Here is a 16,909-nt window from a genome sequence, read left to right on the forward strand (position 1 = left end):
TGAAAAGCAGAGTGGAGCATTTTAGCAGCTTCATGAGGAAAAGTTTGGAAATTATAAGGGCGAGGGAATCACTCCAGGATTTCAAATAAGGACCCTGTAGAGCAAGGGACAAACCAGAGGTGGTCTGAGCTTTACCAGAACAGCAAATCAGCCTTATTTCAGTAAAAGCTTGACTGGATTAAAATGATCAGCAGTCTCCATCTGCCCAGCAGAAGAAGGGGTAAATCCTCTGTGAAGGAATATGTCATCAAGTATCTTTACTTTTTATACAATTTTATACAGTGTTAGTATTGTTGTCCAGTACTAATCAACAATTGCCAAGTATAGGTAGACCACATTAATGAAAATAAAAAACAAAAACTCCAGACATTACAGACTCCCAGGTCATCTTAATATTGAAGCATACTAACAAGAATGTTACAATAACCATGACTAGAATGTTTAAAAAAAATAGAGGAAAAGTAGAGAAAATAAATGGTGGAGAATTCAACAGAGCCCTGGAATATACATAAGAAGGAATCAAATGGGCATTTGTTCAATTCTAAACACAGTGTCAGTTCTGGACTCTATACACAATAGAAAACAAGATTAGTAAAACAAGATTAGTAATTTGGAATAAGTCAGTGGAAAAAGATATAAAATGAAGCATAGACAAAAAAGAATGGAAAACACAGAAGACAGCATAAGATCTGTGGAACAGAATGAAACCTTTTAATGTGTACAATTGTACTCCTAGAAGTTGAAGGGAGGAAGAGAATAAGGCAGAAGCTAAATTTCAAGAGATAATTGCTGAAAACATTCCAAATTGATCACATAGATTAGGAAAAAATTCTACCTCGATTTCTGTAGTGCTAAAGATCTGCTTGCTACTGAAAACCCAGTGCTATGGCAGTCAAATATTTAAAAACACACATGCAAACATAAACACACATATACTCACACACATTGACAGAAAGAATAGGAAAAAAGATATGGGTTGGAAGTCTGTTTAAAAAGTGACTGATTGGGAGTGGACGTGCCACATGGAAGGTCCCAGGTTTGGTTCCCCGGACCTCCTAAAGAAAACAAAGACAAACAAGCAGCAAAACCAATGATAGAGTCAAGTTGGGGAAGCCGATGTGGCTCAGTGGTTGAGTGCAGGTTACCCACATGTGAGGTCCCGGGTTCAATCCCCAGTCCTGGGAACCTTAAAAAAAGAAAAAATGTGACGGACCCCCAATGCTCTTTGCTGGTTATGAGTAGCCAAACATTCGCCATCCTCCCAAACCTTAGCAGAAAGCTAGAGATTTATACTCTGAGGGGAATTAAAAAGTATCTCTTGATTGAAGGGTGATAGTACAAGAGAAGACAGAGGTACTGTACAGAAAATGGGGATTAACTGAAAGTATACATACTAAATGTTCAGACCCCTGCCATCTTCCCCTACTGGCCTCCCAGTACGCAGAAAATAGGGAAAGTTTTCCCTGGGGATTCTAATCTGCTGATTGGGATTTTCCAGTGAAAATTCCCAAGCTTACTCTTCACTGGAAATCACAGATGACAGAGCATGCAAAGAGTTTATTACTGAGCAGAAAGCCAAGAATCACCATACAGTTAAGCTCTAGGAGACATGAGTTAAGTAGATGAAACTGATAGTACATGTAATGGCTGTGTACCTACTGAGAGGGGTTTTGTCCAACTGGGGTAAAGTTTATGGGTTGGATTAGTGATATGTACAGAGAACACTAAGCAAATTAAAAAAAAAAATTCTAGAGAAAACAAAATACTGTGCCAAAGAGGAACAGCAATCATAATATACTTTACATCTGTGAATAACATTTCATAGAAATAACATATACACAGGTACAACCAAAATAAAATAGAACTGATTTGAAGAAAAGGGAAGGAGGAATGAAAAGTGTGTGTGGTAGGGGAGGGGAGGTATACATTAAAGCTTCATCTTCCATTTTGTGAAGTAAATAAATCATGCCTGAAATAGAGAAAAGTCAACAAGTAACAACAAATGCATATTATTTAGGGGCATGGAAGCACATGATAAGAGCGTCATCAAAAAGTATTCTACACAGTTGCCTATGGAAAGGAGAAATTGGACACTGAAGGTATATATGGGGATTCTGTATTTTTCTAACAAGTTTGTCTTATATAATATGAATTTTAATTTATAAGCACATAATTTTGAAAATATTGAAACCTATTATTCTAATTTATAAGGACTTTTAAAAATAGCGCTAAATCAATTTTTTCTACATGTATTTGTATATATATGTATATATATATTGCCCTGTTTTGTTTTATGAAAGCGATGTTAATATTATTGAAAAACGATCTCTAGTAAGTTTGTCCTCATTGCATTATCTCTGACCTCTCCAAGTTGACCCACATCACTCTCCTGCCTGATTGGAATCAAATTTTAAAGAATCTGCAGAGCACTTACGTACAAGCCACTATCCTGCCTACATTCTAGGAAAATACACAAATAAATAGAGAACAGTTTTTTTCTGCATTCAACAAGAAAGCAAACATTCAGTGGATATATGTGTAATTAATGGTGTTAATTAAAAAACTGCAAAACAAAGGTCCTAACTCAAAATAGCAATAAATCACTTCTGAAAGTTCCCACAGTCCATGTGGGTTTCCCAACCATAGGCTATAGGTCTCAGTCTGGCCTCATTTACCAATTACAAATATGGCTTATGGAAATCCCAACCAGAAAACATTCCGAGTAGGACAAAATACTTAATATAAATTGAGTAGTGCTGCTCATTTTTTTTTCATTTTTTGTAAACTACAATTCCTACACTTGGAGCCCTGAGATATTTCACAAAGGACTCACTCTTTTAAAAGTTCTAGTAAATAAATAATATCACACTTTTCATACTTACAGTAAATTATTTACCTTTGGTACTCTTAGAAACATGCCATAGTGACATTAATTATTGAACAAATGAATCATATCACACAAAAAGTCTCACCACCATCATGTAGTATTTATTGAGGCAGGAGTGTGCCAGCATACTGGGATTCCACATCCCTTTCAGTTCTTTCTAAACTCCTTTACTCTCCTTACAACTCTTTGATGCTCCCTGAAGCACTGTATACTATAAATGAACAAATGCCTATAGTTGATCAAAACAATGGGCTATATGTCCCAAGCCATGTTTTTAGCTTCCACAGTAATTCCTCTTCATGAGACTGGATTTCTTTCTCCCCCATAGACGTTCCTCAGAGTTATGGACAGACCTTTATTTACTAACCTGAATACAGGGAAATAAAATGCTCTTCCTATAGTGCACCCATCTAAATCCAAAATAGGACAATTCACCTGAATCTATGGTTTATTTATAGACAGGGACAGAACTGGTAACTTCATTTCCAAGCTACCTGTCTCCAAACATTTATTTCCACAGACTAGGGTTTACTTGAAACTGAACTGTGAAATGTGAACTATTTATTTAATAAGTAGTATAAATTTCAAAATATTTTGACATGTTAGTGTACTTGGTACCAATGAAAAGCGTTACCACCATTTTGCTACTGAACAAATAGATATCTAAACGGATAAATAGGACAACACATATGATAATAGTTAAAAGAGACAAAGTAGAACTGGCTCTTAAATTTCCTAGAGCAAGGAGGGGTGTTTCCAGGGCTTCTTGGAAAAGCTTGGCTTTCAAGTCGAGTCACAGATTTGCTTGTGGAAATTGCCACTGCCACTCATTGATATAGGAAACACTTCTTTCCCACTTCTGAACTCTTTCTTGGAAAGGCACTTCAGTTGTGGAACTCTCTGCTTTACATTCACTATGGCCCTGGAAATGCGGGATGATTCACCTGAGCGTGATTTGGGTTGGTAGCTGGGAAGGGTCTGTTCAGATCCAGACTCTTGGGCTTGACCTTGGCCACTGAGACCTGGTTTCCTCCACTGCTCCCCAGTGCTTTTCCTAGTGAGTGATATTCAAGGAATGCTGCGCAATTCAGGAGTTCAATTGGCAGGCTTATTTGGCTCAGACACTAAACTAGCCCTCAACCTGGACTCTATCAGGAATAAAGCACATATTTTCATTTTGACTTTTCCTTCTTTACTTATTGAAAACCCCTTCAGAAATGCCCCAATGTCACTTGCCAGTTTTGTGATTCTGAGCATATTTCTCAATTTTTCTCAGCTTCACTTTCATTTTAAAATTGGGGATATGACTGATATGGGGATTAAATTAAAATATACATTAAAAGTCTGCCAGTGATGGCACAGAATTATAATAATGTCTCCTTTCATGTAGAAAGCCCTTTATACTTTTAAAAAGGACTTTCATTTATATGATCTCATTTTTTAGAGTCTGACAATTTGTGGGGGAAAACAGCAAGACAAACAAAAATATTCCAGTCCCAGCATAGGGCCTTTACAGTTATATATAGCATGCTTATATCAAACCAATAGAGCCCATTCAGTTACATCAGGTCATAAGAATCCATCTTATAAATGCCTAGGTCTTATTTATTGACAACAATGTTTAAATTCCTCTGTGAACAGCTATACCACAACTTATTGTGCATCTACTCAATGTCAAGTACACTTAGGGCCTTCACATGCCGTTGTTCTCTCAATCCTCATAACCTATAAGCCAAGTGTGGCAATATTATACCCATTTTACAAATGGGAAAACTGAGGTTCAAAGAGACTTTAAAAATTTCCTGGGAAAGTAGTCTTCTCCAATCAAAGAGAAGTCCAGGGAAGCGGATTTGGCTCAATGGATAGAGTGTCCGCCTACCACATGGGAGGTCCAAGGTTCAAACCCAGGGCCTCCTGACCCGTGTGGTGAAACTGGCCCATGTGCAGTGCTGATGCACACAAGGAGTGCCATGCCATACAGGGGTATACCCCGCATAGGGGAACCCCACGTGCAAGGAGTGCGCCCTGTAAGGAGAGCCGCCCTGTGCAAAAAAAGTGCAGCCTGCCCAGGAGTGGGGCCACACACACAGAGAGCTGACGCAGCAAGATGATGCAACAAAAAGACACAGAATCCCGGTGCCGCTGACAAGAATACAAGCGGACCCAGAAGAACACACAGCGAATGGACACAGAGCGCAGACAATGGGCGGGGGGAGGGAGAGAAATAAATAAAAAATAAATCTTAAAAAAAAGAGAAGTCCACAAGTACCAAAACTTGGTGGCTTCAGTAGAGCACTACTTTAAGGGAAGAAAAATCACAATGACTTAATATGACCTTTTACTCTCACGTCAAAAGTAATATAAATAAGCACACTATTTTTCATCTTGGAAATAATGTCAAGGATACTATTAAAATCAAAATGCACATTATTCATTAGCGTCCAAAGCCTGACTAAAGATGATATCACTGTCTCCAAGAGCTTAATATTTTCCAAAAATAGTTTCTCACTAGCCCTATTCATCAGACGAAAGAGGAGCAAGCAAGTACACACTGGCCTAAGGTACACACCCAAACACCCAGGTCTGGGAATAAATGTCCAGGCACTAATAAGGAAACAAGGAGAAAGAAAGTGTTTGCAAGGAAAAAAAGAGAAATTCAATTATATCCAATATTAGGTAGTTCTCAAGGCTGCTCACCGTCAACCCCTAGTGTTGGAAAACCAATGAAGGTCCAGGACTGAACGGGCAGGCTCCTCATCTAACAGCTCTGTTGTCTCTAGAAGCCTGGAGAAGGTGGTCTCACAAGGTAAATCGTGGTCTTGACATGTTAAAGTTATTGGCACTCTCTAGACTCACAATTACAGGCCACATGCAAAACCCTGTGCATCTAACTTAGGAAAATCAGAAACACAATTTAGTTGAATCATAGTTGGATGACATAACCAGACTGGGAACCCAGGAAAGCTAAGGCTTGTCAAGGATAACTTCAACCTGTGATCACAAATTGGAATATCCCAAGGCAGAGGGAACCCATGTGGGTGCTGGTTCCCCTGGACAAAGAATAAGATGCCTTGGGTTTGAGTTAGGCTGTATCACAGTGTGGCCCAGTGAAAGACAAGTAAAAAACCTCGCTGAACTACCACTGCTGCATGAGGGTAAGAGGCAGAAAATAGTAACTGCCCTAATTCACTGTGAAAATGGAATGACCCAAGAAATGTGAAAGTGATCTGAAAATTCTAAATAACAATGCAAATAAAAACACAGATAATCATCCTAACACTCCAGATTTTTATAATAGGAGACAATTTATTTCTTAAACTTTAGGATAGTATATGTCTTTTCAGACCACAGGGAGAAGCCAGAGAAGCCTGCTGGATTAATGAACCAACTAGTGGTGCTTTTCATGCTGGCAAATACTTGTCTAAGCATAGAGTCCTTCCACAGCTTATATACTTTAGAAAGATCTGCTTATAGAGGGCCAATATAGCTATGGTAAGCAGGAGAATGGGTTTAAGTATCCACCAGAACCGAAATTCTATTCTCAGCTCTACCACCTAGCTCTATGGCTTTGGGCAATTTAAATCAACCCCAGTCTCCTTGTCTATAAAGTAGTAATGATAATACATTTACTATAAGTGGCTGAAGGCATGAAATGAGATGACTTTTTTGACCCTCCAATAATGTGGCAGGTACGGCCCTAAGCATTATAATTACTGTGACCTACAATGGGTATTGAGTGAGAAAGTAAACTGGAACCCAAATAGGTCATAGGTCTGTTTGCACATCCAGCATAACTTGGAAACATTATTTTAAGAAATGGCTTCAATAAAAGAAAACCCAATTTCAAGCAATAGGACAAAATAAAAATTAAAGGTTTACTGTAAGGGGGAAAGCAGGGTTTTTTCCTAAATTATTTCTTTTCTTGAAGTCAATTATTACCATAAAAAATTATTTCAGGCTATAAGCTATACCATAATGAAGCATGGTTCTCCAGAATTTCCAAACCTAATTTGATTTTATGATAATTTTTCCATGAGCTTCAACAAATGAAAGCGAATCAAGGTTAATGTGGAAGCTTAGCATGTTGAGGCCTGAGCAACTGCTCACACATCAACATCCATCTCAAGATGTCTCAACTAACTGTACTACCTTAAGTCAGTCACCATACCAACCTCTCTACCTTAAAAACAAAATCTGTAATCTCGCTGCCCAATCTGCAAGAGGTGTTGGATGACTCACCTGTGCAATGCTGGCAAAGCACTTTGCAGAGAGAAAGCAGAGTATTAAATGTCACTAGTCAATGGTGCTTATCTTCCAGGGGACTATCTCTAGCAAATCTTTAATCCCCGGCTGAGCACCTTCTGCCACATGCATGTTTCTAAGCTCCCCTTAAAAATTAGTTTTAGGAAAAGAAACAGAAGGTTAGTAAGTTTGGGAGGGGGAGATCGTGGAGGGTAAGGATACAGGAGGACAACCTGAATACTGGCATAGCCAGTCTTTTGGATTAGCCAGTCTTTTGGATAAGTCTTTTCCGTCACTGAGATCGCTGAAAATTGCCTAGATCTTGGAAAATAAAACACAAAGGCACAGTTTCTCCTGAAGAACCCTTCAGTCTGTATATTGCTTGCTGATCACAATATATGACTGAATATACATGAAATCATCCTTAGCCTCAGAAAAGATCAAGTCCATCCCAAAGGACCACAATATTAGGTTATGAGATAGAGGAAGAGAGGTGTGGGGTGGAAGATGTGACAGCTGCCTCCACGTTTGTGTTGGCTATAATGAGTCCCCCAGTATTAATTACAGAATTATCTCCCAGTCAAAATTTAGCCTGTGCAACTGTTTACACAATACTTTGTTTAAACCCTCTATACCAGTCATTACTGAAAGCGCTACCACTCATCCCCTTAGTATAAACTGTGTGGGCAAATCTGGTATGAAAAAGAAAGTCTGTAAAAGGAAAGCAATCTAATCAGAGAAGGAGCAAGGCTGGCCAGTTGCCCTATTTTTCTCTTTTCCTAGACAGATTGCTCCTAAATTGAAGGAAGTGAAAGGAAATGGAAAGTATGCATACTGCAATGGTCAACAGGCTCATAGGCAAGGGACTTCATTCTAAAATTTTTTGCTTGAACACATAAATTTGTAGCTTTCCCCCTTAGTCATAGCATCCATTTTCCTAGTATTTTTATATTATATTTATTTCTACAGATAAAGCATACGGTAATTGAATCTTAAGGCTGAGTGGCATTTTAAGATGCCAGAAGACTCTCTGTGGCCCTTGATATGTGGTTGTCACACCAGGTTTGACCACTAATAGCAAGCACATCATGAGGACAGAACTGCAAACCAACTGGCTTATATCACCCCCCACAGAGCAAGGAATAGACTGAGATTTACTGCCTAACATAGTGGGGAGTCTATGGCTGGATCCAGGTGCTCAAAGGATGGTGGGAATTGTTTCTCTTTACACTACATTCTCCCAGAGTGCTCGCTCACTTTCAGGGAAGGCTCCCTCCTCTTTGAACTCCCAGCAGCTTCAGCCTTATGCCATCTTTACAAGCCAAATGGAGTTTCTCTTTCCCAAAAGGCTACCCACATCTCAAATTTGCATCTCTTTAGATTGGCTTAGATTATACTTTTCATTTTAGAATAATCCCTGGAATACAGGAAAAGGAATGCTCCGATTGGCAATATCTGGGTGCCATCTTTGGGATCAAGGAGGGATTTCAGCCCCTTCTAAACTGCATTGACTGAGAAATGGGTGGCGTTGAGAGTTTGACCACTAGATCTTGATGCTGTCACCTAAAGAAAGCAAAACGGATGTATGCAAGTGAAAACCACCCACGTCCACTGAATGCATTTCTGCTCTTTGCCCATCTTTGAATAACTCTGTTAGGAATCATATTGAATTAAATGCTTCTGCCTACAATAGATACCCTTTGGTCTTACAAGTACTTCTAGGGTCATTCAAAGCAAATATAATGCTGAAAATGGACCAAGCTGATGGTATCACACCCATATCCTCAATGTCAACAAGGATTAAATCCTGGAGGACAGAGCCTAAGATCTTTGGGCTCTTTACTCATTTCTCTCTCATAATGAATATCACAGCTACATAGTAGAGGTGTTAGAGCCACATGGCTAGGGTCCAGTGCTGATTTTGCTATGTCCCCTGGAGTGAGTTACTTAAACTCCTGGTACCTCAGTTTCTTCATCTTTTTAATGGAAAAAAAGAAAATTATCTCAAAGGGTTGTTGTGAAATGTAAACAAGTTAATGTGGGCAAAACACTTAAAATAGCACCTGGAACATAGTAGGGGCTCAAATATTAGTTGTTTGCACCAGCACCATTGTATCTCCTGACACGTAAGGCATCTAATAAACAGTGTTCCACTTATGTAATAGGGACTGGCTTATTTGGATCATACACAATAATCACACAAGCCTCACCAGACTGCTGCTTTCAATAATTATGTCAGAAGAAATGAAAGAACCAGTCAGTTACATTTATCCCAGATTACCAGGCTTCAGTTTAGAATCATCCCTTTATTTTTTAAAAATTTTTTTGAGGTAGCAGGGCTGGAGATTGAACCCAGGACCTAGGAAGCCAGCACTCAACCCACTGAGTCACATCAGCTCCCTGCTTCATTTATTAACTTACTTGGAAAGGAAGGTTTCCAACTGTAGATGTTGCTCTAAGACAACCTGCTATCCAAAAATCTGAGCTTATTAAACAAATACTTTAGGTGCTGACTGGCTAATATATGAAAGGATTCTGGTCAGTGTTGCTTTAAGACAGTGACTCTTAACTGGTGATCCAAATCAGCATCACCTGTGGAGCTTTACAAACTGCACAGGCTCAGGAACTCAGCCAGGAAGGGTCTGTGTTTTTAAAAGAGCCACAGGTGAGTCTTACGTGCACCCAGGCTGCAAATCAGTGGCTCTGGACCCTGGGTGCACTGAAAAAAATCCCATGCCTCAGGCCCAATGAATCAGGACTGAGCAATGGTCAGTTTAAAAGTTCCCCAGGTGATTTTCATGAGCAGAGTTCAGAACCACTGCTTTAAATAATGAGATCTTCTGACAAACAGAAACCGTGATCTACTTACATATGCATTTTCAAAACTGTGTGGGCAGGTGACAGCTGGTTAACAGGTGAAGGGAAAGTAAAGAGTGTGATATTGGGATAACCCAATATCACAGTAAAACTTGCCCGCTAACCAGGGGTGAATTAAGTGTTTACAGATTAACCATGATTAAGGTCCAGCAGGGAACTGGAATGGGTTTACCTCTCCCCAATCCCCTCCCACCTCTGGCCTCCACACCTGCCTTTAACCAGAACCAGTTCCTAGGACAGCGGAGGTGGCAGGCAATTACATGGGACCCTGGAATTTCAGTTGTTATTTCAAATATTGGCCTTGACTATTAACTGTACTTTAACTGGGATTAATGTGCAAATTGATTAGTCAGCACCAGGATACTAAGGAGGCAACTGTACTTTGTATGAATGAGGTAAGTCTACTCTTGTGTAGAAAAGGAAAATGTACAAGTACAAAGAAAGTTACTATGAAAGGGCTTAACAATATTCATTTCCCACCTTTACTTCCAAAAGCAACTCTAACTTTGACAGAATAGTTTTTGATCTGACAGTAAGTCAAAAGATCTAAATATTTAAGATCTTTTTTCATACTTTCAGACCAAAAAAACTGATTACTCTGGAGAAACTTCTGAAATTCATACAAATACACAGAGGCAAAATAGACATGAATGAAAATAATTTTTGTCATTTAATTCAAAAACAGTGTGTGTAAATGTAACTCTGAATTAAATGCTTCTCGTTAGTTTTGCACAGTATGAGGAGGTTTCTCTCTGACTACCTCTTTTGGGACATTAGCCACCTTTAACCTCTCTTTTGTAATAACTTAGATGCTAGGGACCAAAAGTGTTAATACACTTCTTTCAGAATTTGTTTTCCTTTTCCTCCAAGTTTTTTTTTTTTTTAAGATGTTCATTCAACAATTAGATTCAACAATTAATATTTTTCCAATTTACTTTAATTCTCTCTCTCTCTATCCACAAACACACACACACACACACACTTTTGGCCAAACCATTTGAAAATAAATTGCTGACTTCATGAATATTTCAATCCTGAAAACTTCTGCATGAATATCCTTAGATATTCTCTTGCATAGCTTCAGTATTATTATCACTGTTAAGAAAATGAATGAGAATCTCCTAATGCCCCGAATTGTCCCTAAAATGTCTTTATGTATTTTTTTTTTTTAATCTCTGGTGAATTTATCGTGGATACATGTGGCCATGAGTAATGTTATATGATTATTAAACATGCTAGCTCCACAAGGAATGCCTGTCAGTCCATGGATACTCTGTGGTCAGTAAAGAAAGCAACTTCCTATTTCTATGGTTTTCAACTTAAGATATGTATATAAAGGCCTCAAGATATCCTATATTCTCCTTTCCTCTGACTGGACTATAGAATTGTTTGCACTTTTGAAACAGAAGGAGCAACAACTCCAAATAAAAGAGCATGAGCATCAGTTCTCCCTGAAAAGTACCCTTTGTCCTTTATTTGCTTTTACAAATCCTCAGATCTGTGTAAATGCTGCCCCTCAATTCTGAGTAAGCAGGTCTTAGAAGTAGGTGACAGGAAATAGGGCAAGAACCCTTTAGCCTGTTTGTAGCCTTGTAGGACTGCAAACATTTGTATTTTACTTTAAGGTTGCTGTGCGGAAGTTGGGAGGTACAGAAGTGGGGGCAGTGATGATCAGGGTCATGCTGACAGTTGTTGGGGTGATAGTTATGGTGGGTATAGGGGTGATAGGTCCTGGTGATGACGGTATTGGTGGGTGGGGATAGGGTCATAGTGACGGTGGTGGCAGTGGGTGGGTGATGGGGTCACAGTGATGGTGGTGACAGTAGCAAGGAAGGTAGATATGGTGAGGGCATGGTGATGATGGTCCCGATTTCAATCCCTTGCCCCAGAGCAAGTATAGAGTTAGAAATACAAACTTTATTTTGGTTCAACCTGGGATCTGACATCCCATTATAAAAGTTGGCACATTTTCTATAACAGCAAAGTATCATCGATACCAAGGAGTCTCCTTTCTCCTTCAGTTGTGTACATTTTGTGGGTTGCCTTAGGGCACAGAGAGTAGGCATTTCTATACTTATACATGTTATTAATGTTATTAATACATCTACTAAGATCTCATTTCAATTGGAAACATCAAGATAGCAGGCTATATAATGACTACAGCCAACCATGCAGAGGGTTCTACAAAAACCTCAACCAGGACAGCCAACCATGCAGAGGGTTCTACAAAAACCTCAACCAGGGAAACGGACTTTGGCCCAGTGGTTAGGGCGTCCGTCTACCATATGGGAGATCCGCGGTTCAAGCCCCGGGCCTCCTTGACCCGTGTGGAGCTGGCCCATGCGCAGTGCTGATGCGCGCAAGGAGTGCTGTGCCACGCAGGGGTGTCCCCCGCATAGGGGAGCCCCACGCGCAAGGAGTGCGCCCATAAGGAGAGCCGCCCAGGGCGAAGGAGGGAGCAGCCTGCCGAGGAATGGCGCCGCCCACACGTCCCGTGCCCCTGACGACAACATAAGCGGACAAAGAAACAAGACGCAGCAAAAAGGCACAGAAAACAGACAACCGGGGGAGGGGAGGGGAATTAAATAAAAAATAATAAAAAATAAATAAATCTTAAAAAAAAAACAAACAAAAAATCTCAACCAATATCCAGGTGATATCTCACACTCAAAAGCTTGGTTATATTTTTTGAGTCAAGTGCTTTCTTTGGTGCTAACACCCACCTAAACCCATGACATGCTACCACACCTATAATCATTTTACAAAGGGATTTTGTCTGCCCCATCATTGAAGAGCCCCTATATTCATCTCTGGAAGGCCTGCTTGCTAAGGAAGTTATAGAGAAAAATGGATGTGGCTCAACCAATTGGGGTCCCATCTACCATATAGGAGGTCCAGGGTTCGATGCTCAGGGCCTCCCGGTGAGGGCAAGCTGGCCCACACAGTGAGCTAGCCCACACAGAGTGCCCGCCTATGCAGAAATGCGGCCCCAAGCAGGAGCTGCATTGCATGGGAATGCTGCCTCACGTGGGAAAAGTCACCCCGTGCAGGAGTGCCAGCCAATGCAGAGAGCTGGTGCAGCAAGATGACGCAACAAGAGACACAGAGGAGAGAAAATAAGAAGACCTAGCAGAATGGGGGAGCTGAGCACAAGAGAGTAACTGCCTCTCTCCCACTCCAGAAGATCCCAGGATTAGTTCCTGAAGCCACCTAATGAGAATACAAGCAGACACAGAGGAAACACAGCGAAGGGATGCAGAGAGCAGACAACGGGTGGAGTGGGGGGAAATAAATAAATCTTTTTTTTTAAAGGAAGTTACAGAGAATATAAAATAGTAAAATATTTATTCTAGGTCCTTATGAAGTACAGTGCACATTTATATGTCTGGAAGTCAGCATCTCCAGGTGTGGGAATCTTGAAGGTTTGATTAACCAACCCACTGTTTAACCTCTAACTTTACTGGAAGTTACTATCATTTCTTTGTCTGCTCCAATTTATTTTCATTGAGCAATGAATGAATAAGTTCAGAACGGTTTCATAAGTCATTTACAGTGTTCAAATATTACAGGCCATCTTCAATATTAGTATTATGGTTTGGACAGTTTCATCCATCATTAAATCACATTAAATCACATCATTAAATCCATCATTAAATCACATTTGCAGCCAGGTATTGCATATACTTAGGACAATTAACCATCCTGAGCCCATATGCAGCAAGACTTTGTTGGGAGGACTTCTCATATGAACCCAATTCAACCACAATTATGGGATGGAAGAAGTCACACAAATACCAAATGAATCTAGTAGAGGCCCAGATAGAAAGCAAAATGTTGTTTACTTGAGAATGCCCACCAAAGGCAGCTTTGAATTTGCTAGCAAATTCCAGCATGGATACATAATCTGTTTAGCAAAATAAAACATTCATGGATAATGTTAGCACCTTTAGTTACTACTGATTATCTCTTCTTAAAAAGTTCATGATAGATTTGACTTAGAGATGAAAAAAGCATGTCTTTTCCAAGACACTGTGAGTTGCTCTCTAGGGGGCTTTGGGTACCCACCTGCAGAAGAAAGGGATATTTTTGCTTATGAAACAATTGATTTACTCCTTGACTATGGCTAGTGCCAAAAGATTTACAAATGTAAAATCAAACATTCAGAAATATGGTCTTTGTCACAGGACATATATCTTGATTCAATCACACAAAGGACAAAGACTATTTTAAAAAAGAATGAATACCTGTTCTTTGGATGGTACGAGGAGTTCTTCAATCATCATGCTGTCCCGTGCATAGGAGCTTCTGTTCAAGGTGTAAGACCTATCCGAACTGAAGGAGCGGAGGCTGTTGTATTTACAGTTAACCATTCAACAGTGGTAGATGATGATGAGATGAATAAAAGAAAATTAATGCATGCAACTTTAAGAACAGGCAAGGATGACTACAAATACCAACAAAAGTTGTTCTTGAAAAGATATCAAAAATAAAATTCCTTATATTTGAGAAAAATTCTTGAGTTTGGGCAACCTTGTGATCAATTTTGGTTTAAGATCAGGCCAATTGGTGTTCAATCCGTGCAAGATGAAATGCATGGAAAACTTTGAATGTTTCACATGACAACTGAACCAACATGAACAGCTGAGAAGAACCAGATGACCCTAGATAATGTGAGAGATTTTCCTAGGTTATGTCAGAATTCCCTCTCTTTCGGGGGCCATATCTGCCTGGTTTGCACTATTGAGTGGAATTATGTCTGCTGTAAATGGTGCCTGTTTTTAAGTCCTTGGGAACTAGATATGGCTTGAACACATGTGAGAGCTCTGGTTTATAGTAGCTATTTGTGGAAAACATCAAGAAGGAAGTGGTATCATAAATACGCCTTGCAAGATCCTCCTCTTCACCTTCTTGGTCTCAAGAAAAAAATCAGAATTGCAGGTATGGCTGTTTTGGCTTTCCTACAGGAGTTCACTTGCTCTACTCTTTTCTTCCTCCCTCCCTTACTGCTCTTTCTAACCTCTCTCAAGTCCTCTATCCGCTCCCTGAGCTTCCCAGAGTAGAGAGCTCCTGATGCCCTTTGGTGCTGACCTAAACTAAACCCAGTGCAGTAGGGCACTGGAGGGGGCCAGTGCTGCCGTGGCATCCTGGTGGCCTTGTGTGTAGCCACACAGGCCGCAAAGGCTTGAGTCACAGCTGACCTGGGTCTTGGCTGAGCGCCTGTGATCCTCCGGGAACACAGAGGACAAGAGGCTCATGAAGAGCTGCTACAAGGCTGTCACCTCCCACTTGCCTCCCTGGGCACCATCATGAGACAGTTTTCTCCAGTTTCTCATTGCATCCTGGTTTTGTTGAGGTATGATGCTTTCTGCCCCACCCTTCTTGGAATAGTGCTGCAGAACACAAAAGCACTTGGCTATAGTCTAGAATTGGCTCCTTAGCAAAGAGGTATCCCACAATGAGCAGTGCCATTTTCTGGCCCCAGTTATTTTGGTGGAACAAGGCCCATGGGGACCTAGCTCCTCTGGCTAATCTTCCTTTTACTTTCTTGTTAAGTAATAAACTGTCCAAGTTAAAAAAAAAAAAAGGGTCTTGTTGTAACTTACTGGTTGAATCAGTCAGACCTTGGGTTGGCCTTGCCTAGTGTGTGCTTGACAGGGACAAGAGCCCAGAAGAGGAAAACAGGGAATTATTCCCTGCTTTATGCAAAATAATTTCTTTTTCCCAAATGCATATGGTACTCAAGATTACTCCAAGATGGGTACTCTCATATCAAGATACACAGCACCCTGAAATTATAGCCGTTATTTGAAGTCCTGGCCCAGATGGGTAAGTACCTTCTTCTGGGTTAGAACTTTTGCTTTCATCGTCATCTCAGAGGGAGCTCTGATCCCAGAAGAGATTGATACCCATCACTCTACAAAGTCATTACTTAATATATTCCAGAAATGTATCCTGAGTGGTAATTATGAGCCAGGCACGATGTTAGAAACTGGGGATACAGAAGCAACAAAAAGTGAACATCACCCCTGCTTGAAGGGGCTTCCCTGGTAAGCCACATGACTGATCACTTGCATACCTGAGCCTCTGCACCCCATCATATGGCGTGTAAATCTTCCTTTTTTTCCCTGTATCAGTGGCAAACATTTTCTTCTGTTCCTCCTGTTTCTAGCCCCTTACCTTTTCCCAATTATAAACTTTCTGAATGCAGGAATTCTCTGTCTAGTCTCTAACACAGTGCTCTCCAAGTGAATTTTCCATGATAGAAATGTTCCATGTCTGTACTGCCCCGTAGGGCAGTCACTGGCTACATGTGGCTTTTGAACACTTGAAATGTGGCTATATGACTGAGGAACTTAATTTTAAGTGTTATTAATCTAAATAGTTTAAAATTTATATGTGGCTATTGGCCATGTTATTAGACAGTCCAACTTCTGGCCACTCATAGCAAGGCTCCATTTTACTCCAATGATGCGATTTGAGAGGTACCATGAAGCTCCACGCTCCGCACAGGACATTTATTTCTTTAAATTATTGTTTCCACAGCATGAAATGTTTATGCTGGTTGTACATGAGACAGTTTTATGGTATAGGTGGACAAACTTCAATTTTTACTATTCATTTCAGTTTTTACATCTTTTAGCTTACATATGTGTGCCAACTTCAGGACAGAGCCCAGCATCAGAAGCTGTCAATGGAAAGGCTGAAGGATCTCTTCATTTTACATAATGGCTAACATTCCTACTTTTGATTGTTCCAGACCAACTTCCTTTAGACAGATGAAGCCCATTATGTCTAAGAAGCTTTGCTCTGATCCTTAATATATTGAAGTACTTTCAGTTACTAAAATTAAATTGTTTGCATTGGGGTCTAGAAAGTATTAAAATGTTTTAAACTAAGGTCACC

General features: G+C 40.1%; 1 protein-coding gene across 3 annotated transcripts in view; it reads right to left on the bottom strand.

Moving 5' to 3' along the window:
- ANK3 (ankyrin 3) overlaps positions 1-16,909 on the bottom strand; it is a 345,711-nt gene that overhangs the window by 82,403 nt on the left and 246,399 nt on the right. For 2 of the 3 annotated variants that reach the window (XM_058298890.2, XM_071215805.1), the window contains one exon: positions 14,251-14,353. In XM_058298890.2, coding sequence (XP_058154873.1) covers positions 14,251-14,353 — 103 coding nt within the window. The remainder of the gene's footprint in view (positions 1-14,250; positions 14,354-16,909) is intronic. The other variant, XM_058298891.2, reaches the window with a different exon arrangement.

This window comes from Dasypus novemcinctus, chromosome 6 (assembly GCF_030445035.2).
Source record: "Dasypus novemcinctus isolate mDasNov1 chromosome 6, mDasNov1.1.hap2, whole genome shotgun sequence".
Taxonomy (NCBI): domain Eukaryota; kingdom Metazoa; phylum Chordata; class Mammalia; order Cingulata; family Dasypodidae; genus Dasypus; species Dasypus novemcinctus.